The sequence below is a fragment of the Miniopterus schreibersii genome (assembly GCF_964146895.1).
Source record: "Miniopterus schreibersii genome assembly, chromosome: 13".
NCBI classification, from domain to species: domain Eukaryota; kingdom Metazoa; phylum Chordata; class Mammalia; order Chiroptera; family Miniopteridae; genus Miniopterus; species Miniopterus schreibersii.
The window spans coordinates 26,949,876-26,977,641 of NC_138113.1; the positions used below are offsets into that span (position 1 = coordinate 26,949,876).

The 27,766-nt window shown below is 38.9% G+C and overlaps 1 protein-coding gene across 17 annotated transcripts in view; it reads right to left on the reverse strand.

Moving 5' to 3' along the window:
- The window catches only part of NRXN1 (neurexin 1), a 916,928-nt gene extending 891,225 nt beyond the window's left edge, over positions 1-25,703 (reverse strand). For all 17 annotated transcript variants that reach the window (XM_081155805.1, XM_081155804.1, XM_081155817.1 and 14 more), the window contains exon 1: positions 24,875-25,703. In XM_081155805.1, coding sequence (XP_081011931.1) covers positions 24,875-25,649 — 775 coding nt within the window. In that variant the 5' untranslated portion in view covers positions 25,650-25,703. The remainder of the gene's footprint in view (positions 1-24,874) is intronic.
- Between the last annotated feature and the right edge of the window lie 2,063 nt (positions 25,704-27,766).

The window sequence follows — 27,766 nt, forward strand, 5'->3', positions numbered from 1 at the left end:
TAATACAGACATTTTAAATTAGGTATTCAGTTCAAAAATCTCAATTAACTTATTAGACACAGACAATATTGATAGGTAATAAACAGTTATTCACCAAAACACACACACACACACAGAAAATGCTATTGTCAGGCATATTTTAACTGTGCTTGGATAAATGTTCTCGTTCCCAAACTAAGACCTCCTATACTAACTCGAATGTTACCACAAATAGGATGTTGAAATGCAGAGGAGCGATATCCCATGTAGCATCCAAGAAAAGTCTTTCACATTCAGATTCCTTTTACATTAATGGATGTGCTAAAAGGGTCTGCATTCATTTATTCACAAATCATATTGTTTTAATACTTCAAAGATAATGGACTGCTTCACCCTTATCAGGTTTGATTCTAACAGATTTTCAAAAAGGAACTTTGGCTGGACACAACTTAGATAAATGCCATTAAGTATATGAGGATGTGTGTCTAGAGTGCTTAGAATGTGCCTGGCACATATTTAAATGCTCCATTAGAAACTATTAATGTTATGACTAGAAAAAAATCTATAGTAAAGTGGTACTGATGACAGGAACATATTTGAATATCCTATAGGTAAATTAATGGTATTTCAAAGATTTTTACAGACTTTGTACAATCCTTAGACCTATCACAATAACGTGAACCCCTTCAAAACAAGGATCTTGTTTTGCACACATAGTACAGTATCGATTCAATAAATATTTATAAAATCCATTAAGAAATGAATGAATGAAATTCAGTTATCCAAGTGTTAGAAGCTATAGTTCTTAAAACATTTTTAGTAGACAAGTAAATCCGAAAATGTGCTTGGACTAGTAACGATAGCAAGTTCTTCCCAGAAAATTAAAACTAAAATAGATAAAGATACCCCATCTCTTATTGAAAAATATTCCATAAAAGAGGCTTACAGTGAGAGCTGAGCTGTTGTAGCAGAGTATGCTTCCAAAGGCTTTAACCTGAAGAAGACTAAGATAAGACTTTCCCCAAGCATTCCCATAGATCCCCATCACTGGTATTGCTCCTCTGTGCAATTTGCTAAGCATAGTACTCAAGAGTGAAAGCAGGAAGGCGACCACCACATTACCTAGATAATTCATTAACCCACCATCATCACTCTCACTTATTCATTTTGGTCCACCATAATCACTCTCACTCATTTATTTATTCAATAAATATTTGAGTTCCTATTATGTGCCACACACATATTCAAGAGTAAGCTTGATAGAAATGAGGCTTACCTTCTCTCAGCCTAGGTTAGAATAAAAGCTCATCAGGAAGGGGGCTGTTTACACGGGGCTGAAGCATTAGGGAAGAGTGAGAGAGAAAACCGGTAATGCTCACTGCACATGGCCTATGTCACAAGCACAGTGCCCGGCACTCCTTCAGAGCTCCCCCTCTCGGGAAATGACCCCTCCAGTGACTCAGAGACTCAGGTCAATCAGTTTGGACTCATCCCTCATTCTTTTTCACTCCTGTCCTGCCATATAAATCAGCAGCAGATTTTGTCCGTTCTGCTTTGAAAACATGTACTAACGGGAACCCGTTCCTCCCACCTCCTCCACTACCACTCCAGTCCACCGCCACCGCTGGCTGACACTCTCTCACCACGCACCTGCAATCTAGTCTCTGTAGAGTGGTTGAAACATAAATTGCATCACTCCCTTTTTCAAACACTTCATTGGTGTCTTCCTGAATTCAAAATAAAACTTGAATTTTGTGTTGTGGCCTGTCAAATTCTATGCAATCTGCCCCCCAGTTAACATGCCAATCTCTCTTTCAGACTTCACATTTCTCAATGTGTTATTACTCTGGCCTCCACGCTCTCCCATGAGCATTTTCACTCAAATATCATCTTCTCAGAAGGCCTAATGTGATCACCCATTCTAAAATAATAGCATCCTTTATCCATTCTCTATGGCCTTATCCTGCTTTACTTTTCTTCAAAGCACTTGCCATTTCCTGGTATAATACTACATTATATAACATCCTTACTGATTTATTACTTTACCAACCTGCCACACCACCTGCACACATCCATAAGAGCAGGTTGGTCTTTACTTGGTTCAGCACCTCTAACAATATTCAGCATGTTAACAAGATCTAAGAAAAAACATTTTTTGAAAGAATGACTTATTTCATTCATTCCTTATATTCTCTAAAGTTACTAATATTATTACTATTTTATAGGCAAAATCAGTAAGGCATAAAGAATGATGCAGTCATTTCTGAAAACAGATAAAGGGATCCAAGAAATGATAGAAAGCATATAGTGGTCATTACTTAATTACTCCTCAGTTTTCTGTTTCCCCTTCAGATACAGGCCTAGTTCCTGATACAAGTCAGACCAGGCACAATTTATAATATAAAAATAGAACACAGAGCAATGGAGCTGGAACGTGCAAGGATGCAAGAGCTTACTGCCAAAAGAGCATTGGAAAGTGGGATGATGGCAAAAGAGGATTATAATGTCTTTCCTGATGTAGTAGAACAGTACTTACTGTGTTTTGTTTTAGCACATCTTCAGGGCTGAGTGAATGCTTTATGTACTAAACAAAGTAAAGCTCAAATCAAGTTTACTGCTTCCATATGGTTCCAACCACATAAGCACAACAGTAGATTTATTGTAAAGAAAAGGAAACAGGTAAGTTGTTTTCCTAGAAAGGGAACTATGTTGCTAGAACTTTAATGAGCAAGAGTTCAAATGTAGACCAAAGCCAAAAAAAAGAAAAAAGAAAGGAAATCAACCTTAGAACATTATTTTGTTGGTGCCTTTCCAAAACAGCCATTTGATAAAAAAGCATCTGCAAGTCTTTTATCTGCAAACTTAACTTCATTATTGCACTATAGTGGACTTAAAATAAAAAACAGATTCTCCCATTTATTAAAATTGTAATGAATAAATCACTTGGGCTTTGATCTCCTACACTGGTTTTAGTGAGCTCTCCTAAAGGGAGATCAACTGGGTGTACATTTTTTCTTTTCAAATACTACTCTGACAGAACATTTGAACTTCATTTTATCAAAATTTAGGCATAACAAACATTATTTAAAAACATAAACTCTCCCCTATTCATGCCATTGTTTAATATGGGCAGCAGTCTTATTTCATTCTTGATGTGAAAAAACAAAATTTTCTATTTAATGGCATTTCCTAAATGTTGTCTGACAGAATACACTAAAAAACTTTTATGACACAATCAGAAGCACTATTAAAATACAGTCCTTCTAGGAAAGTACTCTTTTCATCAACTGACTTGCCTTTCTAAGAAAACAGACTCTTATTCCATATTGTGAGGATTTTGACTTATTTGCTGTAGCACACCATCACTTTTGTGTTCCAAAATACAAAGTAAGAGATTCCTATGATGATGAATGCATTCAAATGACTTTCCCTAAAAAAAACACCATTATTTTACAATGCTTATAAAGAGCTTAGGTATAAATCTAAAAGTCTCTTCTATTTACCTAGTCAGGAAGTTTCCCAAACAGGCCAGAGAGGGGTAAGAATTCTCTGTTAATGTAACCAAAATAGAACAAAAGAAGACACCGTAATGGAAATATTACATCATATGTATAAGAAGATGAAATATAACTTTTAAGTGTTATTTTCTTTGCTTCCTGAAAATAAAATGATGGGAATGGTGCTGGGCTTCTGTTCTTGTTCTGGCTCTGAAACGGAGTATGTGGCTTGGAGAATCCTCTGACTTCTCTCTGCCTCGATTTGTTCAAATCTAAGAAAGATTGGTTGTAACAGGTATTCTTCATGTAACTGCAGATTTCTATGGATTCTGTAACTTGCATTTTTCAAGGATATTTTCATTTCTTAGTAAATTCTTCTTGATTTTATGGCAAATTAATACTTAGTTCAAGCATTAATATACAGACTCTTCAGCTGAAGGAACTGGTGAACTTAATGATCCTTGAAAAGACGGAGCAGTGGTTTTACTTATAACTATTCTAGAATGTTCTAAAGTTCTCCTCGCTTGAGCTTCCATTACTATACGCAGCCCTCATAAGGTAGAAGGACATGCAAGTATAGAGGACCGTGAGGGAACTATGAATAACTGTGATTTACCAACGTGAAATTCGTGCCGTTATCTAACGGGCCAACTGGGTTACATCACTAAAGCAATATGAGATCTATGTTTAACTAAGTCACATTATTATTTAAACTGTATTGTATGAAAAACTAAAGAATATGCACCATTGAGAGCACTGTCTCAGGTCATTTTTATATATGATGCTAATTACTAAATATTTCAAAATGAGAAGTAAAATGGTTAGAGATTATGATGGCTATTAAAACTTTCCTGAAACGTCCTTTCTAAAAGTTAATATCACATTTAATCACCAAAACATCCTATTTAAAAATTGATTTATTTAGTTATAGTCTACCTCCGCATAGGATTCTGGATGGCTATTCAACAAGGAAGGAATGCTAATTGGGGGAAAAACCCAGACCATCCATGCAACAGATAATCAGATAAACTATATGCATTGCAATTGAGTAGCGTGTTTACCTCTGAGCTTCCCCTGTACTAGGGGCAAAAGAAATAGATCTCTTTCTATCAGAGGGAAGAAAAAAGAAAAGGAGGGAGGAAGGGAAGTTGAGTAATTGTCCTTCTGTTACCATACTAGGGGAAACCCCATCACTTCGCAGTCTCAGCCTGTGAGTGTGGTGACTGACTTTTCTCTGCTTACCACTTCAACCATCATCTTTTAAACTCATTTGAGCTCTCCTTTCACAGACCTGCTAAAAGCCAATTTTAGTAATCCCTTTCCTCCCAACATGCTTTATCCTGAATAAACCATCATTTCCTGGTTTTTAAAGAAAACCTGAAAGAAACTCAGTCATTTATCAAGGTTCCTGGAGCTGGAACAAGGAAGCCCCAGCTCTGGGTGTAGCTAACACTCCCACGGATGGTCAGCAGATACCAGGCAAACTGCTGCTCATACATCTGCCACGAACAAAGCCTTAGACAGATGAAAAGGAAAGCATAAATAGATTGTGGGCAAAAGAAAAAATAAACAAAAAAAACACACACAGACATATGCAGAGCCTGAAAGAACATCGCAGCCACTGAATAAATATTTGCTTACGGTAAAGATTTCTGTCTTCAGCTGTTCCTCATTCCCCTCTCCCTCCCTTTTGACAGTATTTTGTATTTCCTTTGGGCATGTCATAGACCTAGTTAACATTTTATTACAAGGCAAAATATACACATTTTAAAACTTATGAACACTTTACAAAATTAAGTTTTATGAAAGTAACTTTATTAAGTATTTATGATCTTATAAATAAACATTTGTTAAAAGGAGATTTAGGAATACAGCACTCTCCTCATATTTTTTTCCCCCTTACCTACTAATTTTGATGTAAACGTACTATTTTGAAATGAGACTGGGAGAATTTCCTCTTCACCCATGTAGAGGAACACTTTTGTTATGCCAGGAAAACTGGAAGTTTAGATTAGAGCAGGCGTAGTAAGCATGGAAACAAATCACAGGAAGAGGCAAAGTCCTGAGGGATATTAATTTTAGACAATGGTAAAAACTTAATGAATAAATCTTGTCCCCACAAAAAAAGAACATATTGAATGGCCACTAGAATATGCATGTTAACCTCTATCTACCTGTTTACAAAAAGTCATCAATTTTTTATTGTAGTATTTTCATTTCTGCCATTCCTAGCTTCCTTTGATTACTCTGTTAACTGGATCAGTAGGTCCCTACATCTTCTGGATTTCACTCTGTAACTCCTACTCTTTCATTCCTCACCCTCTTCATCCCAACTTGACAATTACTTTACCCCATTCTAATCACTCAGTTCTATGCTTCCCCTTTTTCCCCAAGAACAAATCTTCACATTTAGTTGGGCCTTCTGATACAGTGAAAGCTAACAGTTATCAAAACATTTATAAATCTATTACCAGCCTTTCTTGGTGTAAATTCAGTCCAAGCTACTTATTTCCAATGTTCCTTTCCACCCAAGATGTACAACTGCAGTCACAGTAGTCTTTCTAAAATTATACAGTTGACCCTTGAAACATCTCGGAGGGTTAGGGACCCCAACCACCCATCTAGTTGAAAATCTGCATATAATTTAAGTCAGCCCTCTGCACTGGCAGATTCCCAAAACACCGCGAATGGAAAATACCTAATCTTGTAATAGTTCCTGATCTTATGACCACCACATACTCAAAGAAGTCCCATGCCCTGTGGCATAGCTTACAAGATGTACAAAGCTTAGTTTGCAGCCTGTAATTAGTTACTTTCACCACCTCTTTTCCTCTGTGAACCATAAATTCTAAACTATTTTCAGTTCTTCAAATGAGGCACAGTCTCTTTCTGCATGTCGTTTTTTCCCCTTCTGTTCCCTTAGTGAACTCCTGTCCACATTCAGGTCTCACCTTAGCTGTCTTAACCTCTGAAAAGTCTTCTCTACCTTCTAATTCTGAGTTGTATGTATTGTAGCATTAGTGTTGATCACTCTATATGGTAGATGACCTTCTATATATATCTGTATTCACCTGTAGATTATAAACTCTGACCAGGCCCATCCGAGCCTCTAAATATTACTTAAAATATCATAAATGTTTAACATTTTTCTCTCTGGTTTATCAATTACAACCTTTGATATTATAATAAGCTACAGTTATTGATCCAATTTTACTTTAGAATTGCATTTTGTAGCAGATCTTTGTTTTGATATGCAATGAAACATTTTTTTTAGCCCATTATCAAAGATGGGTAAATATTAGAATTTTCTGAACTCTTTCTGAAATGAGGATAGCAGCCAGAGAAGAAATTATTGCCCAAAGAAAAATTGATGTAATACCCACTAGGGGATTTTAAAATCTAAGTAGGGCCACATATTTGGGTACTATAATATAATTTCTGAATTATTTACAAAAGTTTTGGTGCTGCAACAGAAATACTAGGGTTATACTTTCTTTATGAGTCATTTATGAAATCAACTCCAATGTCAAATTACGTTACCTAAAAATATTTAAGGGTTTAGGAAAAGTCTGAATAATATGTACTTAATTTACACTTAAAAATGTACATTTACCTATATAATTTTCTTTGTGTTTTATGTATTATTTTTCTTTTTAAATGATGTTAGTAAAACTCTGACTTGATACACTTTTGAAAAGAAGAAAAGAGTAGTATTGTTTTAAAATTTTTTCATGGAATGTTCATGAATGTTATATATAACATAACATTCATGAACATCCCATGAATTTTTTCATGGAATGTTATATTGATGTTCATTTCTTAAACTGGGTAAATTTTAAGATATCATCATAAAACATATTTAGCTAAAATGTACACAAATCCTTACTTAGAGTGATGGACTGCAGAGGATAAGATATAGTTCTCTGAGATATATCTTTCTTTACAATAATTGTCATCTCAATAGGTATATTGTCTAAATATTTTATGATGGAAAATAAGCCAAAACATGAAAAAACTCACAAGGTGATACAACCCTAAGAGAGAAAGTAACAATGGAAAGAAAAATTACTCTTTCACGGAGTAGAAGAAAAGACATAAAAACCAGAAACACACTAATGGTCAGATAAAAAACGTAACAGTAGAAAACAAGGGACCTTCTGTGGATGTTGGGGTTTGCCTGCAATCTTCCTGAAGGTCTTTGGAAACCGCAGTTAAAGGCTTCTTATTGGTCATTACTAGTGACATATCATTCAGTTGGAAAACTCATTCACCTACACATAAAATAAATGAGGTATAAAGAAAACTACAAAAGTCAAATTTACTAAAAGCAAATGTGACTCCAAACCAATGAAATACTTTCAAAAGTTAAGAGCAGCTCAAAGGCAATTATGCTCTCTAAAAAGAGGAGGCTGACTCTTGATTGTCAATATACATGACTCCGCAAGACGTAGGAGTGGCGACAGTGGAGACACAGGAAAAGCCTGACACACAGAGGCGGATAAAGCCTATGTTCAAAATCTCTTCTTGCTTCCTAGACTCTCTGGGACTCAGTTTTTTTAAATGCAAGATGAAGACAAATAAATCTCATTTGTGGTACTGAGAATTAAATATGATAACATAGATAAAATTGATAATATACCAGTATATCATAGACAATCAGTAATTATCAATCCCTTCTTCCTCTTGAACATTACTACTCAGGGCATTTAAAAAGCATATTATTAATTTTACTTCACATAATATATTTTTTAATTATATTCACAGTAAATAATAAAAGCCATAAAAATAATGGTAATTTCCCAACCTTAGCTTTTTATAAATGGTCATGACCACAAAACATTTTTAAAAAAACTTATACTCAGGTATTTATGTTTTTCAAAAGATTGCTTTTAATTTAATATTAGGATTATTTGCTGGAGTAAATCACTTTATTTTTTTAACTTTAGTTTGTGTGTGTTTTTTAATGGGAAATATTAGAAATCAACAGTTAAGAAAACCTATGGTAGAAAAGCAAAAAAAAAAAAAAAAAAATACAACGCATCTATTAATTATTCTACTGAATATCTTTATTTCTCATAAAAATCATGATTTGGTAAATAATCTGGACAGGCTAAGTAAATTCTTGTTACTTAGTTCCAATCTTGCCCTGAATAATTTCAAGGACATGACCCATAAAAGCAAGATCTGAGTTAGAAATCATGACCAATGGCAAGATCTAAGCCTTTCCTCTCCAGGCTTTTAGCAATTTCTCTAGAAAATGTGCACGCCCTTGAATTCCATGTGTAGTTGGCCTGCACCAGCTAAATTTTTGAGGAAGAGGTAAAAGAATCATTTTGGGTTAAATATTAAAAACTTTATGCAACAAATGCACTTGGAAACTGCAAAATGAGCGTGTAAATCAATTTGTATGCATGGGTGAATGAATATAGATGAGCTATTTTCAAAGTATGCGCATTCTGGTGCAGCGTAAGATATCTGCACAAAAGGAATGGGAAGGAGGTGAACTGCTGAGCTTAGTCATCCATTTGCAATTTTCAATGGAAAATTGCATTGTCAGTTTCCATTATGCCTGCACAAATTTAGACAAATTAAAGAGTCAACTAAGTAATTATTGATAACATACATGTGCATGAAGTAAGCAGGAAAGCCCTGTCAGTCATTTGGAACTTCTCAGATGTTTCTAGGGTTTCCATTTAGGGAGAGAAGACATTACGAGAATGGTAATACACCTGACTATGAAACCAATTTGAAACACAAAACTGGCCTATTCAGCCATCCTCTAATTTGGGATTGGAGATGAGTGAGGACAGGGAAGATGTTGTAAATGGAAAATTAACAGAAATCACTCTGCTGAGGAGAAACATTATATCTTCTTCCAGACCCTATACTTTATTAGGTTCCCTTTGTTAATTACCAGAGAAATTAAAGATCAACCTGACAAATGGTTCCAAATAAAAAATTAATCCTTAGGATTATACACAATTTCATTCTATCATTCTCTCTTTTAATATAGTCTTTCAGAATATATCTTGCACCATAAGTGCCATACTTTGTTCTGAAAATATGAACATTCTGTTCTTATTTCTATAACAAGATTGTCAATCCAGAATAACACACACATCCTTGGAAACTCATAATGAGTGTGATCTTCTGAAATGAACTATTAGTTTGACACTACAAAATCCTCACTGAAAATCTCTCAAGATGGAGAATCACCAACTGCCTTTGTTAATCTGGTTTTGTGCTTGCAAATATATTTATTTTGCAAGAATTTAGGTGGATTTTTCTTTACTTCCTCCATGAAAACAGTGAAATACTTGATCTTAACAAATCAACATTTTTTTACATAAAAGAGTATACACATACACAATCCTATTTTTTGTGGCTATATGTGTATATGTATGCAGATATTTTAAATTTATGTTCTGTAAACTATATTTTTCATATATTTTCATGACTGTGTGTGTGTGTTGTGGGTGTGTGTAACTCATGCTATGTCTGAGGCATTGTATTTGGGTCTACTATGGTTTATTTAGCCAATTACATGTTAATTAATATTTGAGTTGATTTCATTTACTTGTTTTCACCATTACAGATAATATGCAACTTTAATCTTCTCAACCAGCTAGGCAAGAAGTAATACCTCATTTTCATTTATATTTCTTTACTTATTACTAAGATGAAGCTTCTTGTCTTATTGGCTATTTGTATTTCTCTGCTAAAGAATTGCTTTTCTTTCACCATTATCCTTAATCATTTCCTCTTAATATCTTGAACTTAATTAAATTTACTAACATTTATTGAGCTCCTACTATGGACCAATCTGCTAGCTCTTACGTACATAACAGGGGAATAGTAGAAGAAGAAACAGAGGTATAAAATATCTCCTGGGTACTTAGAATCACGTGAAGAAGTAAGGTGGGACATCAAAAAACTATAATAAAATGTGTTGAGTGAAATATTAAGTTTGCAAACAAGAATGTCTACACAAAGCCAGCACTGGCTCTGCAGGTGGACTAGAGGAAGATGTCAGGAAGGATTTCACAGAGATGGAGATCTTTCAGGTGGGTCACGAATGACCGGTGGAATTTCACTCAGTAGAGACTGGACAGAGGGCTTTAGGCCCAGAAAGAATAGCAGTAGAAATGGCCCTAAAACATGTAAATGTAAAGATTATTCATAATACAAATAATGACTGGCTTAGATCACACGGTTCCTGTTGGGACAGTGTGTAAGAACGAAACTGGGAAGAGCAAGGGGAAGATTTACAAAACTGCTTGGCTGCCAGTATTAAGAATGCATTCTTTATCCTTAAGCCAAAGGAGAAATGTTGCTTTTAAAGGATCACTCCAATAGTAGAGAGAAATGGCTTTAAGTGATGGAATGAGGAGTACTACTTGGGATTAAAAAAAGTGGTGAGATTGTAACAACAATTCTGATGGGTGAGAGCCTGAAATAGCATATCTATAGAATCAAATGAACTTGGCCACTGAGAGCACATGATTAGTCCCTTCATTTTCAGGCTTCTAGCAGCACTAGATACTCATCTCAGTGACAGCATTTATTGCTTTGTATTGAAATCATGAATATATGTACCTAACCAACCTATTCCGTTACAAGGTGACTTCTCCTTTCAATTCTTAGACCAGCGGTTGATCAAAATATAGTGTTTCCCAAAACATACTATCAGGTTTCTTGACTTTCCTTATATTCCTAGTGCATGACAAACTCACTGTTTGCTAATCCAATGCTTTTCCTGTTCATTCCCTATAACTTTCTAATGACTTTCTACAAACTGTTTTCTTTTGCTATGGAAGAATCCAGTGATAAGAATAATTTAAAATTATGGTGACTTAAATGAGTGTGTGAAATAATCCATTAACTGTAATTTTTAAAAGGATCCGTATGTTTTTCCCTCTTCTTAGGCATACTGCCATACCTGCATTTTTCAAGACTCATTTTTAACACAACTGGGGGTTTCATTAATACCACTAATGGCACACATCTGCACTTTATTATATATAGATCTTTATATAGTATGATGAAAAGCGAGTTTTATTCCTATTTCTGATCCCTGAATTTTTTTATACTTGTACTTAGGTTTTAACTTCATTTGTGTTGCCAAACTTTCAGTCTTCAAGGGTTCTGAGAACACAGAGGTGAACAACTGCCTAAGAGCCAACATCTTATCTTGTGCAAGATATCTTCTTAGTAAGTGGTTTTGAAATTATGAATGGATTCACGAATGGGCAGAAAAGTAGGTGGTCAAAGATGAGGCTAGATTTCGGGTTTGTGTAACTGGTTGTACTGGGAAACCATAAAAATTACAGGGTACCCATGATGTTTTTAATGCTGCAAATGGTTGTTGCTTTGGCTTTATTTTCTTTGTTTTCAACTCAAAAATTATTTTTCAGTCCTCTCGCCTTATCCCTCTCCAGAAAGAATTCATATCGGTGCCTAAGCCCCATTCATATGAAGCTCTATTTCCCAGAGGAAGAGCCATGACACAGATATCCAAGGATTGATATGGGAGCAGTCCTTCTGGGTGTGCTGGGCAGCAGGGCAGGAGCATCACACCTGCTGCAGGTGGATTCAGTATTGGGGGTGTACCCTGGAGATGGCAGAATAAACAAGAGGTGCAGGCAGGAGCTGTAACCTGAGCTCCACCACGTTCAAGGAAACACGAAACTGGGGCAATCCACCGTGTAAAGAGGACAACGGGGCAGCTGGCTCAGAGCAAACACAAGCATGTGGGCGGAGAGCCTGCCCACAGTATATTCCCAGGACTCCTGTGTGCAGTGACAGCAAGCTAAGGCAATTGGGGAAATAATTCATGGGCCAGGGCCAAGTGCTCTATAGCAGTTGGTGCCGTATTTTACTCAAATGCATCTGTGAATTATAACTTCAGACACTCTTGAAATAGTTTTTCCTGTGTGGGAGGAGGGAGGTTTTTTTGAGGGGGGTGTTTTCACAACATTCATCTAAAATTTGGGGGATTTATATGTCAAAGGTTTTCCATAAAGTACGATTATTTACATAACTAAGAGCTGATATGTATGTTAAAGGTCTTTTAGTCTATACCTCGGATCAGAATAAGGGAAATGTAAGCAACGTCTGACTAGCACTTACTATCTAAGCTATTATTAAGGCTCTCCAGGAACAGAGGTTCTCCCACCACTCCCGCTGGCCTGTTCTCACATTTATAGTAGAACTACAAGCGAACGTTGTTTTCTCTTTCCTTATGCCAAAATGAACACACTCTTGTTCAGATCCATTTCCACTGGTTAGTTTTCTGCAGACCAGAATATCGCTGCCAGTTTTCCTCAGTCCGAATTCTTCTTTCCTGTTTGTCAGCTCACATTTTTCTGACCTACTTTTCCTGCTTACAAATGCAATGTTATCAAGATTTTCCCTTTGTACAATTCTGGATTGCCTGAGCTACAGACACTAGTGACAGACATTTTTTTTAAAAAAACAACAACAGGTGCCCAGCCGGTGTTGGCACAGCAGTTGAGCATCGACCTAGGATGCAGGAGATTGTGGTTCGATTCCCAGCGAGGGCACATGCCCAGGTTGCGGGCTCGATCTCCAGTTGGGGGGCGTGCAGGAGGCAGCAGATCAATGAGACTCTCCCATCACTGATGTTTCTATTTCACTCTCCCTCTCCCTTCCTCTCTCTGAAATCAAGAAAGATACATATATATTTTAAAAGTTTAAAAATAAATAAATAAAAAAACAGGTAACAACAGCCTACTAAGCATTTTATGAAGTCCCTGCCCATGCCATTTCTAAGTACAATGGGAAATTAGCATGTCAGACGGAAGCAAGAAGAGAGGTTAAGAAGTCACTGGAAGTGCAGCTCTGTGGCTGCCGTGATGAACAGGCCCGGGGGAATGTAACACGTTTGCGGAGCGACCCTCTGGGACAGCATTCTGGAGTGGAGGTGCTAGTGAGTGAGACAACCAAGCAGGCAGCTGGTAGGGCAAGGAGGCTGAATCCAGACCAGTTCCACAGAAGGGGAACCTGGAGCGTTTGAAGCTCAGTGAGGACAGCACTCTTTCTCTCAGGCAGATAAACATAATTTGAAGGGATACTAACAACATAAATTTTATTTCCACTGAGGACATAACAAGAAGAAATTAATTTAGGTCAGCAGAGAAGGAATTTTCATTAAATTTAAGGAAGAAATCCTACCCAGGAAAAGTTACTAAGCACTTAAACGGGATACTAGGAGAGAGAGAAAATATATATATGAAATTGCGTCAGCTTATACAGGTATCTTTTAAACACAGGGGAGCTTCTCATACGTAAAACAGAGTGTGGAGGGTATACAATCAGTCATTGATTTATTATTAAAAAAGAAGAAATTGCAAGTTTAGGGCATGGTCTCAGGCGCCGTGCAGCCTTGGTTCAAATGCCAGCTTTGCAAAATCCTAGTGTGTGAGCTTGGGTAATTTCAGAAAATCTCTCTGGACCTCAGTCTCATCCGTAAAACGGAGACAAAAGCATCTACCTTATAAGGTTTTGGGAATGTCTGAAAGAATTACTGTGTAAAGAGCTTAAAATAGTGCCTAACACAGAGTATGAGTTCCATAAGATTTCGCTACTACTGCTATTATTATTAGTCAGTATGAAAAAGTCCAGTGACACGGCCAGAAGAGTGACCGTGCTTCATAAGACTGGATTGTAGACAAGAAGGTGTTTATCCCCAACCTGTTCTTCTGCCATTCTTTCCAACAGTCCAAGGGTTACAAGGCAAGAAATCTATGTTCTAGTCCCTCCCCCACTAACCAGAGGTGTGATTCTTCATCTTTCAAATCACCAGTTCTCAATGTTCCAGTCGCTTCAAATTAGGTTAGGTTTCTCCCCTTCCCCTTCCCCTTCCTTCACCTTCCCCTTCCTTTTCCTTCCCCTTCCGCCCCTTCCCCTTCCTCTTCCCCTTCTTTCCCCTTCCCTTCCCCTTCCTCTTCCCCTTCCTTCCTCTTCCCTTTCCTTCCCCTTCCTCTTCCCCTTCCTTCACCTTCCCCTTCCTTTTCCTTCCCCTTCCGCTTCCCCTTCCTTCCCTTCCCCTTCTTTCCCCTTCCCTTCCCCTTCCTTCCTCTTCCCTTTCCTTCCCCTTCCTCTTCCCCTTCCTTTTCCTTCCCCTTCCCCTTTCTCATCTCCTTCCCCTTCTCCTTCCTTCCCCTTCCTTCCCCTTCCTCTTCCTTCCCCGTCCCTTTCCTTCCCTTCCCTTCCGCCCTCCCCTCTCCTTTCCTCTCTCTTTCTCTCTTTCAGCTTACCTTTCTCCAACACTCATTTCCCTAGTCGTCTTCTGTTCCCCTATCCCCTGCTCCTCTCAGGTTTCTGTCTCATTTTCTCCATTACTATACATTCCAGGTTTCCCCAAGGCCTCATCACCCTTCCACCCTCCATCTCTTGCAGGCAGAAGGCATTCCAGGTCATAGTATATTTGGCCACACTCCAAATGTTTATTGTCTCTGTTTAGGATGAAACACAGTATTTTCTGTGCCATGCAAGCAAGAACTTTGTCCAAGAGGAAGAACCTCTGGGGCCTGAGGGCAGAGGAGGTACCTAACATTCTTTATTTCCAAGGACCTCTAGGAAAACGCACAGCTCTCAGCTAGCAGTCATAGGGAAGCGCTGTTCCCAGGTGAAGGGTTATTCTGACTCCTGAAGCTCCACCTCTGCCTGTACTTTCATGAAGGAAATCAAAGAGAGAGTATAGGAATAAAAGATAGAGGAAATTCAAGCAAAAAAACAACCACCCAACAACAACAACTAATGTGCCACCCGGCCGGGGGAATGTCTCATTATTTTAAAATACCTTAATACTTTCTGTCACAGAAAGTTGGCTCAATTTTTAAAATAAGGATTCATATATGTATTCTCCTACACATTTAATTGTGCATTTGGGTTGTAAATTACAATATGTAACTTCCTACATTATAATGTTTTTAATTGGATAAATTAAACATTTAGTACCTTAAGCATCACATGTAATAATTTTAAGTAAATTATTACATTATTTGCTTAAAAAACATCAATTTTGTATTCAAGATAAAGACCTTAAGCTGATGAGCAGTGTCTTCCGTACAACAGTTACATGCTGCCATGCCAGCTATTTCCCTAAGGAGAGTCCGGACATGCTTAATTATAGAGAGACATCATTACTTAGAAGAAAAACATGAGTTTAATTTCCTTGCCACTACAGGTCTGGGGTGGCTCATTCTGCTGAATCTAGCAATGTGTGACTAGCACATAAGCTTAGCTGGTTCCACATATGAGGCCAGGTATTGTTAGGTCACGAACAAGAGTAGCTGCTTCCATTATGGGTTGTCATCCACACAGAATTCATTATGTCTATAATTAAACATAGAAAGCCCCTCCTGACATCAGAATGCTAGTGAAGCAACTGTTCTTCTTGGCAGCTCCTCTTCTAACTTTTGGACCAACAGATCCCTCCTGGGAACCAGCCTGAGAAAGTGCTATTGGAAGTAGCACTCGCTCCGGTAATGTGGTGTCAGTGTATTTCTAATTACAGTCCAGATAGTTTTGAGCACGAGTAACTAGACAAGAGATTGGGTCAGCAACTTTGGCTTGCCAGGTCAGACTTGTTTTCCTCCCACTTCTTTCCAATAATAGTTTCTCATGTATACCAGAAACAGCACAGAGACTATCTTTCTAAACTCGAAGAAAGGTTCCTGAGTTCAATTTTAGGCAATGCATTAGGAAGGCCAAACTCACTTATCCAAAAAGAGATACCATCTTCTCATTATGTATTGAGTGCCCTGTGTACCAACATCTCTGTCTTCCACAGAACCACATTCTAACTCAGCAACTCTAATGATATGTCTATTATTCACGTGGCTGGACTAGGTCTTTACATTTGTGCTGAATCACCATCGACTTCGATATTTTCAATAATTTTATCTCCCAACCTCTGAAATGAATAGAAATTTTGAGTTGTTTGTTTTGTGAAAACTAAGCATTTTTATTCAAAAGATAAAGGATTAGTTGTAATGTTCCTTAGATCCAATATACAGGGGTTTACTAATATTAGAGTAGAATCAACACATTAAGCATAATATGAATAGGTCAGCAAAAAAGCAAATAGGCAAATTATAGAAACAAAGCATGATGAATTCTTACAAGCTATTCCTCTTCTTTATTATGATGGTATTAGGAAATGGCAGGAAATTTAAGGGTCTGCCACAATCCTCAGTTCTGAAGCCTTTACTATAAGTCAGCCATTCAAATTAGCACCAAGTCAACAATTAGTGAACAAATTCCCAGCATCCATTGGCTGTTTGTTAAATAAAAGGCACATGCTATATCATATATAGGATAGAATTGCCTGCTGGGGTGATGGGCACACCTAGGCTGAAATTTCAGCTCTGCCATTGAGCTATGAAACTTTGGGTAAGTTAGCCTTTCTAATCCACAATTTTCCTATCTATAAAATGGGAATGTTATAAACCCTACCAAGCAGTATGTTGTAAGAATAAATAAGATGGACAAAGCACACTGCACAGTGCCTCTCACTCAGTAAACACTAAACAGCAATTATAACTATTGTGGTTCTAAACAGAATAACTTTAAATTGTATTAAAATTCAACAGGTTCTTATAGCACCAATAAAGAAGGGGTACTAGTACACCTTTTGAAATCATGTGATTCCTAATATTTTAGGGTAGAATCATGCATATTTATAGATTTAGACAGTATTATGAAATTTATGGTTGGACTAGTAATGTTTCTTCCACTATCCAATTACACATTTAAAAATGTATTGAGCTCTTTTAACATCTTTATTACTCAATTACTTAAAATTTCAGCAGTTAAGTTGTCCTAATGGGAAAACTTACATTGCTTGAATGTGTTGCTAGGTCTTTCACTAAATAAAGGCAAATGTAAAATAAAAACCTATGTCTAATTTCTATTATTAAGACAAAGAAATTAGAAACAAGTTCAAAGGTTGTACAGGTGTTTAAAACAGAATAATCTCTTTTCTTATTCTTAGATTTATTCAAATATAAATACACTTATTCTCTGAAATGGTCTTTGGGTTTATGTTACAAATATTTCACTCTTGCCTAAAATTTTAAAACAAGGATTTCCATAAAGGATTCCTCTGTAAATTTTTATATGTATTCAGTGCACTGATATTCATTGATCAGCATTTTTTATAATTCAAAAGATTTTTTAAATTGAGGTAGAGCTCATATACAGTAAAGAAAATAAATCTTAAGTGTATAGTTCATTGAGTTTTTACAAATATATATACCCATGTAACCACCATCCAGATCAAGTCAAAGGCTCCACTGTGTCTTAGTCAATACCACTAAAAGGTAACCTCTATTATGACCTCTATCACCATAGATTAGTTGTCTGTTTTGAACTTCATAAAAATAGAATCATATAATGTGCACTCATACAGTTGCTGCCTTAAGTTACTTATTTCATTAGGTTTTACACATGAGGAACAAGGGAACCAATGCCCTCTTTAATCAGCTTGTCTGTACTGATGTATCAATATGTAATAAGAGAATTCTACCAAATTTTATATATACTACTGAGCATAAATTATCTAAAGTGACCCCAAAGTAGATTTATAGAACCATGTTTAACAGTAACACTATTAACATTCATAACATCCTAGAGCCATCTTCCCTGCTGCCATTGGATATTTTTTTCAAATTTTCAAGTTTTTCTGAGAGTTAACATCTATTCGCTACTCATAAACATTGTGCAAGATAGGTTAGCAGGAGTTCACAATGTATTAGTAGTCTGGTTAAGTGTTTCTCAATTTACAATATTGGAAATGAAAACATAGACATCAGTGGCCTCACTCTACTTTTGACAGTGATTTAGAGGCAATGTCACATTTGGAATTTAGCTTTTCAGATCCCATACCACATTCTGTCTACACATACGGTGTAAATAATAACATGGCAGGAAAGTAATGAGGCAGCATTGCACCTATTCGCACATGCAAGTAGAAATACATGAAATCCACGCGTGAGAGAGAAGATCAAAAAGCCAGGCAATTTCTGAAGAGTTCTAAAGCAACTAACAAAACCTTTTTTTCAAATCCTAATTGAAACATTTTAAGGCTTACTATTTAGCGAAGATCATGAAGTTACTGATTCCTGTACTTCCGAGTATTAGAAAAGGGATTGAGCCATAAAATTATAGAGAAATACAACACAAAAGTATAAGGGTTTTGCATAATAAACTAAAAACTTTTAGAATGCAAAAGTGATTTATTTTGAAGTATGTCAAAAATACTTTTTGACTGTACAATTTGCATGGTACCTTCTATTAGTAGGTTTATTATATCTCCATAACAAAACAAAACCTGAATATCTATGATAAGGTCTAATTTTCAATGCACATTTATAAGAGTTAACCCTATAACCAGTGTGGTCACCAAATGCTCACTGAGAAAGGGATAGATGGGGTCAATGACTGTTTTCAGGAACCAGTGTGGCTCAGGTCCTAATTCTTACAATGCAGCTAAGAATAACAGAAATATTATAAAGTCCTTTCTACAGTCAATCAGGAGGTTTTAAAAAAATTAATCTGCTTAATTATCACATTTTATTTAATGATATCCAAAACTGGAACAGGATTTCAATGGCATATATATAATTTTATGCTAAAAATATAACCTGTTCATAATAACTATAAGAATATCTTGTTTGAGTTTTTAAAGCTCAAACATATTATCTAGCTTCTCTGCAGCATACACATAAATAACTTTAACTTATAGGAGACACTCAAAAACAAGTTATAAACAGGACAGATCCATCAGATATCTACATCTATACATTAGGATAGCTACAGTAAAAATCACTATCTATAGGATTGGGCTGGATAAAGGTATTAGTTTATGTGGAGAGAGATAGTTTTTACAAATGCTTTTGTGTTAAAGGCTGCTTAATCTTAGTATAATATCTCAAATAGAAAACAATTTTTAAAAATATTTTGAATCATGCCTAGACATAAGTAACATTAGAGTACCACTATGTAAAATAGTGGTCACTGTCTTTACAATCTGCTTTTCTTTATAAGTTGAAACTCTGGAGCTAACCAAAGATCGTTATTACATTAGAATTTATTTTAAATGAGAGAGAAAAAATGTTCCATATTTGAAATGTGCTAGAAAGTGCCCCTAAAGAAAGGCTCTGTGCTAGTGACAGTGGTAGTAGTTAGAAGAAAAATAACAAGTGGACACTTCAGAATGTTTATTATGTGCCTGGCACTGTTTACAAAACTTGACATAAAGTTACCTGCTTAACACTGATGAGATCCCTATGAAGTAAGTATAATTATTATCCCAGTGTCACAGATGACAAAACTGAGGAACAGAGGTTTGAGTGTATAACCCCTCAAAGCAGGCAGTGTGGCCCCAGAGTCTGTATAATTTAACCTCTACACTACAATTGCATCTTAGAACAGTTAAACAAAATCTCAAAGTAATACCTCCCACCCCTTATGTAGCATTCTAGAATAGTAACTCAATTTTGATTATCAATTTATAGTCAAGATAAGCTTTTTTTACTAGATCAAATGCCTTTAAATTGCCATACTTTAAGAGCTTCCCAGAACATTTTATCTAGATCAAAATTATTGATGAATTTCTCCATTCTGCTCCAAGCTTTTTCAGCACAGATGATCCACCTTTTCCTACAGCGGTAGAAGTCAAATAAAACTGGTAAAATCTCTGGATCGTTTTTGTCTAGTACTTACTTATATGGTAAATGCTTAATATTTTTTTAAACAAAGATCATAAGTACCTACGTGATATTTTCCTTTACTGTAGCAGTTAAAATATTGAAAGCCTAGAATCAATCAACTAATATATACTGTCACAAGAAAGACATGTCTAGCAAGGTACTTGAGGGTATAATAAAGTATGACGTTGCCAATGTGCTCCACAGCCTTTAGAGTCAGTGGGTCTATCTGAGAGAAGCCACAGGACAAATCACATAAAGGGTTCAGACAATGCTTTGCTTTCTCCAGGTAGAACCAAAGTGTTCCAAACAACGAAGGGACTTGGGTTTCTCTACGTAAGTAAACTCACAAAGATTCTAACTTCCTTAGAGAAAGGATCTTGTTTTTCTCTATGTGCCCCAGTTCTGTCTACAGCTTCCAGTGGGTGCTTAACAAATGTTGTTGACTGACAAACAGAAAATAATGTTTTTTTCTTGGCCCCCTATCAATCTGTTCTATACACGGTAGCCAGAGTGACATTTTTGAAATAGAAATATAATAATGGCATCCTCCTCCTCACCTTCCACACTAAACTCCTCCCATGGCTTTTCTACCACTTTTACAATAAGGATTAGAAGGTCTAGAACGCCCCGCAGGACCTGGTCCCGCTCCTTTCCCTAGGAGCTCCAAACTCAAGCAGCTCCTCTCCATTGCTTGAATGGGCCATGCCATCATCTCCTGCACCAGGATTCTGTACCTAATATTTCTCCTCTGCTATTACCTAGTCAATTCCTTCTCATCTCTCTGATTTTAGTTTAAACATCACTCTTCGGGAAAACCTGTTGTGATTAGGTCTGTTCACACTATTTTTTCGTTGTCACAGTACCGTGTGTACCGGTGCTCCAAAGTACATACTACCATTTAAAATTCCCATTTATTTTTTAAATTATTATGCTTCCTCACTGGAATGCAAGGGCTGTGAAGAAAGGAACTGTTTCTGAGAGCTTATCGGTTTATTGCCTGAGTCTAGTACTCAGGCTTATACAAAGCCCTTGATATTTGTTGGATCAAGATGTGAATGTGCAAATGAATAAATATGACGGTCTATCTGGTCCTATCACTAAGGTCATAGAAAACAGGGGCTTTATTAAATGATGTCTATCGCACTTTCATGTTTGTTAATATTAAGCAATCAACCATCACAAGCCATAAATGTTTGCGGCCATTAAACAGGGAATGTAAACAAAAGAGACACTCAGAGACTGGTATGAAATGTTAGTATAAATGACCCCAAAATACCTGAAACCTGAATCTGGAAATCATAAAAAGTTTAACATAATTTTTCATTGGTCAGCTTTTTATTCTCATTTTTAAGTTGGAGAGCCATGGAATTCACTAATTCTTTTAAGCTGCTAGGAAACTATTAGTCCTCTTAAGTAGAAACGTATTAAATAATAATGGCCCTGGGGCACTTAGATGCGTATGATTCACTGAAAAAGCTATGTACTCCATGAGCATCCATCATTTAGGAAAGATGACATTCTTTGATAGTTAAGTCCTGGGACTGACTCTTGGGGTCAAAGAACGGAACTGATGCATAAGTTAGATCTGTTCCATCAGCCATTTATATACTATTTCTCTTGATTCATGCTTGAACCTGAAAAAATACCAATCCTGATAAACTGGAAATCTTAGTCAGCAGGCATGATAATCCAGGGCTCCAGATAAGCGTTTGTGCTCTTACCCAGGTTCTGCCACTAACATATTCATGACTTATACCCTTTCTTTTGTTCTCTTTCTGTTACTACATAAAAATAAAATATGCGTGGCCTGAAAAAATAGAGTAAGGATAAAAGTGAACTCATTCAATAAAAACATTCTAGAAACTCACCAGTGCATAAACTGTTTCAAGATATTCTAGGCCATGAGGTGAAGGGAGAGGAGAGAATTGTCTTACTGTCTTTTTAGTAATTTTATGGTATTTTTAAAGGCAACTAAAATAATATTAGACATTTTTATTAAGTTAAAAAAAATTATAGTTGAGACATTATTTAAATCTTATTTAATGTTTGCTGTTAATTTTTTTCTAAATTTTCTCTAATGAATGTGGATTTATTTGTTTTTAAATTAGTTTTTAAAAAGAATGTGGCAATCAGTGTGAATATAGGGCTTTGTTTATACTTCATCTGAATAGAAATCATCTATCCCCAGCCATCAATGGATGATTGGTGTTGGGAGAGGCATCAATTCTCAATTAATTATTTAATAGTCACTTGACACACATGAAACAGAGAAAATAATAAAAATGGAGCCAATCCTTTTGGGAAGAAAGACTCTGCCTTTATCCCTCCATCTGCCACTTGTGGGATAATCAAAGGAATCCAGCCTTTTGTTTTCTTTTCATGGCTAGTGGTGATCTTTGCACTCCGGTTTAAGCTCAAATTTTCAAAACGAATCAATGCTCCAGAACAATCCTAATGGATTTTCTTTTCTGGGTTGAATTACCTTATGTATCAGGTACTATACTGTTCAGTTATGTAGCTCGGTAATTCCAAATTCTTCACCTTGTGGAAAGAACTATCCATTTGCAATATAAAGCATTTCAAAGACATCTAATTCTGCTTCTCTTCAACATATTACTGTTGCCATGCTTTCTCCACTCTTAGCTACTCCTGATTATGCATGATCCCTGGGTCCCTATGTTAAAAAATACATGGGAAAATTAAAATTTTCATTTAAAACACTCTCCCATAGAGAACAAGCTGTGTCATACTGGTTTCCTAATTTAAGGAAGGAAGTTATACCTCATGTATCCGTCATTATATTGCCTGCACTGAATTTTAAAGTGGCATTGGAATACTTAGAGCAATTTTTGCCATAAAATAATGTTCCTTTTTATTCATTTCTATTCATCAGTGTAGAGGCATGCAACTTTAAATTATATTACTGCAAATCATCACATGTAGCTATCTTGTTCATGATTTAAAATTAAGTTAGATTTGGTAGAGGGAAACATATTCTGTTTTATTTATGTAAAACAAAACTACAAAGCCTGATGCTAAACCCATGGAAATTTACTGGCCAAGCTGAAGTGCAGTATAGGCCATGGAATATACAGTCTTCTATAATGACAAGCGTGAAAACAAAAGTCCTCATGAAGACAGAGCAAGAAAATAACCTTTTACTTTTTTCATAAACCCAAGAACTCTCCTAATGACCAGCCTGTTTTCTTTCTATGTCCCTTCGCTGTTTAAATAATTACAAAGTATCAAGCCTTCATTTTTCTTAAAGTCAGGTGAGAGAGAACTGCCAACTCCAGTAAGATTTACAAGGGCTAGTTCCCCTTAGCAGTGTCAGCATAAAAAAAAAAAAAAAAAAAAAGGCCAGAAGAAATTATACAGTAATACTCAGCCATACATAGAGCCTAGCCCCTACAGCTTTCAAAATCAGATTTAATAATTCACCTCCTTTTAAATTTCAGCCATAAAAACCATTTACCCATATGTTGATTGCCTTGCTTTGACCCATAAACTATCTACTTTAAACCCTGACATCTCTCTTGGTCAGAAACAATGTTTCATTGTTTTGGTATCACTCACTTTCTGCTCAGAGGCTTTTCTGTATTTATACAACAATATTTTCCCTTGATCACTGTCATGTAGTAACACTGGAGAAACACACTAATGACTGAATTTATAAAGGGGAGAAAATAAAACTTAGATCTGATTTTATTTTAAATTCCACTGTTTCAATCCCTAAGAACAACAGAAATTGCAACGGGTGGCCTCCACTACTCAGATAAATATCATTAGCTGAATAGCCTCAGAAAATCTCTTGCAATCCTTCATATGCACCCCGTTTATTAGCTTCCCAGTCCAGCAACATCTAAATTTCTCCACTAATTTATCTTCCCAAAGCACCTGCTAAATGAGAAATGCTATTTAATCTCTAAAATTTCTAAACATCAGCTGGTCTGTCTCCCACTTAAGAAACCACAGAAATCACATAATTTTACTTAAATTGCCAAACGCTGGACTTGGTCATAACCAAAGAAAATCTTCACATGCCCCCTCTCCCCTGTTTCTCCACAACCAGGAGGACTTCACAGTTTACTTGCAAAAGGCACAGCAGTGCCCATGAATCCTGTCTCCCTGCCCTTTACCAAGAGTAACTACGTGGAGATTCCCAGCCATGGTGACCCCGTTCTGCACTTCACGCTTCACCACATGCGTGTCCAATCTTCTAGATGCTTGAGTGCATCTAATGGGGGAAACCTGTGCATTAGGGGCTTCAAGGTGGCAGAGGAGAGCACAGCGGTTACTCGGGTGGGCCACGGCCCGATGAAAATGGGGAGCAGCCTGGCAAAGAACCCAAGCAATGGGGAGCCCAGGCCGTCCTACCGGCCACGTGGTCGGCAGCAGGGCGGGTAGAAAGGGCTCCCGGGAGGAAACTGAACCTGGACACGTGGCAGCTCGGCCACTGAGAGGATGCCACGGGAGGAGCCGTGGGAGGGGAGGAGGCGGAGAGCCAGACGCCAGGACGTCGGCTGGACACTTAGCTGCAGCGCCATCCGGGGGAGGCCCCGTGCGCCAGCCCTGCCTCGCCAAGGCCCCGGGGGGTGGGGCGAGGTTGGGGGTGGGGGGGGGGCGAAGTTGGGGGGCGGGGCGGGCGTCGGGCCTTACCTTGGCTGCAGTCCTTGCCGTGGAAGCCGGTCCGCGAGCAGTCGCACACGGCCTGGTCGTCCACCACGGAGCACACGCCCCCGTTGAGGCACACGCCGCCCTCGCCCTCGTCGCCCGCCTCGCACGGGCTCCCGCCGCCGCCGCTGTTGGGCGGCTCGTCGTCCAGCTTCACGTCGCCGCTGTCCACGGGCAGGGCCTGCGTGGAGTTGACCCTCACGTCGCGGATCCAGCCCTTGAAGGGCTCGCGCTCCCGCACCGAGGCCAGCGTGAGCTTGAGCGCAGCGGCGCGCAGCTCGGGCGGCAGCCCGCCGACGAACAGGCCGCTGAACACGGTCATGTCCCGGCGCTTGGACTTGACCTCCACCCACTTGGCCTCGGCCTGGTCGATGAAGAGCGTGGTGTTGCGGAACTGGCGGCGGATGAGCACGCTGTGCCAGGCGCCGTCGTTGACCGGCGTGTCGGCCAGCAGCGTGGCGGGCTCGGCGCAGAAGATGGAGAAGCTGAGCTGCAGGCGGCCGCCGCGCGTCAGGATGAGCTCCAGGAAGTCGCAGAAGCCCTCGTCGTCGAAGTAGAGCACCAGGCCGCGCGCGCTGCGCGTCTTCAGCTGGAAGCTCATCTCGCTCTCGCAGCAGGCGTTCCACTTGGGGAAGCGCGTCCACTGGCCCTCGGCGCCCGGGAACTCCAGGCCGCTGCCCAGCTCCGCCCAGCAGCCCAGCAGCAGCAGCGAGAGGCACAGCAGGAAGCAGCCCCCGCGCCGGAGCAGCGCCGTCCCCATGCTCGGGGCTGGGGGGCGCCGGGGGGGCGCCGGGGCCCACAGGGTCGGAGTCGTCCCGGACAGCGTGGCGCGCGAAGGAGGCGGCCCGGAGGGGGCGGGGCGGGGCGGGGCCCGGAGCGGCGGGGGCGCGCCCTCCTCTCTCGCGCTCTTTTTTCCGCTTCCGCTTCCGGCAGCCCCGCCCTCTCGCCTTAGGGTCCCCGTCCACCTGGAGAGCGTGGGCCCCCGCGGTACCCGGCGGCCCACCGGCGCCCGCGCCAAAGGAAGGATGCACCTTGGAAGCAACGTCCGGAAAAGGCGTCAACAGAAGGCCGGCGGGAATCACGGATCCATCTGAGTCCGAGGAACGAGGTCGAGGGCGCCGGCGGTGTCGGCTTCAGGCCTCAGACGGCATCATGTGCCCGGCGCCCTCCGTGGCACCGGGCCCGAGGGAAGCAGTTCGCGCCGGGGGAGAGGCCCGCGCTTCTCGGGGAAGTTCCGGGAGCCTGCGGGGGGCGGGAATCCTCGGGTGCGCGCGAGCGCCCTCTCCAGGCGGAGGGCCCCAGGCCGGGAGGCGGAGGGCCCCTTGTCGGCCCGGAGCGCCGCTGGCCAGCCCGGCGCAGCCTCGGAGGCTGGCTCCCGCGGTCGGAGCGCGCACCGCCTCGGCTCGGGCTCGCAGGCTGGGTTTTGGGTCTCTTTCTCCCTGCCCGACAGCAGGGTTCAAACCCAGCGCTGGGAAGTTGCCAGGAGCTGTGAGACCAGGGAATCACAGCAGCTCCTCTTCCTGCCTCTCCGCCTCTGCAAGGCCTCTGCTAAGATGCCAGCGAATCAGTTGGTTGTGTGTTGGTGATGCATTTTGGTTTCACTTTTTTCTTTTAATAAGGACCCAGAAATCTGCAGAGAATTAAAATAAAGTTCTAAATAATTCATAGTATCGTATAAATCATTATTCAGCTCAGAAACCAGGTATAGAACTATTGCTGTTAGTAAGCCAGAGTTGACATTGGAAGGAGCTTATTTGTCCTGATCTACAAGTAAGACCTAATGTGTCCTAAGAGTTAATATCACACTCTCACAATCACCCATTACACACTTACAGTTTATCATAACTGTTAATAGGTAACCCTCCCAGGTTTTCATAGAGATTTGATTATGGTTATTTCTTACTTTTCCTAAGAAAGCTTAATTTTTAAAATATATGAAGGGGGCTCTTTAAAGGACCTATGCTTATATTGTGTCGTGGTTATGTGGACAACAAAAATAAAACCTATTCTAATCTCAGTTAATAGCTGATTTTACAACAGGCAGAGCAGATCAAGCTGTCCGCTGGATTTGTGTGGACAAATCCAAAACTGCCACCTTGGATTTGTGTATCATTCCTACCATTTTATTTTTTTCAGAGAGAGAAGGAATACTGATGGTTTCTTGGGAGACTTGTTAAATTTAAAACAACTATTTTCCTCCTTTTTTATTAAAGGAGTAATCTATAATAGGAGAAAACGTCCTACTGGAGTTAGATATTTTATTTTTGGCAGCATTTATGACTCAATTGCCATATTACTAACTCCTCTACAGATGTGTAAAGTATTTAGTGTTTTGCCTAACTGCATAGTGATCTTAATTCCTCTTCAAGTACTTAGCTGGCTGTCAGCTCAGAATTTGTGTGGTCAGAACAGCAGTTGGCATATGTGTTACCTTAGCTGATATGGCTCTAAGATGCTAGAATTTAAAATCATATCTTTGAATTACTGTACTATTAAATCTCCTGTCTTAATATTTAACTCTAATCTGACAGATTCTTGAAATGGTACAGAAATCATAAATAGTGAATTGTTTTAAAGTCATGATTTTTTAACCAAAAAATACTACTCTCATATTTAGACAAAAATTGCAAATGTATAATCTGGTCATCTCAAGCAAACACATGTATTACCACCACCACCACCACCACCACACACACACACGCACACACACAATTTATTGCCTGGACACTGAAGCTCACTATTCAATTAACACTTTTTTCCCCCTACAAGCTGAAACTAGCAGTAATTTATGGCACCGCATTGTGCTGCTGCTCCTCCATGGAGGAGCTGACAGCATTTCTCTTCAGTACAGAGCAATCCCTACAGGTGTCAGCTGAG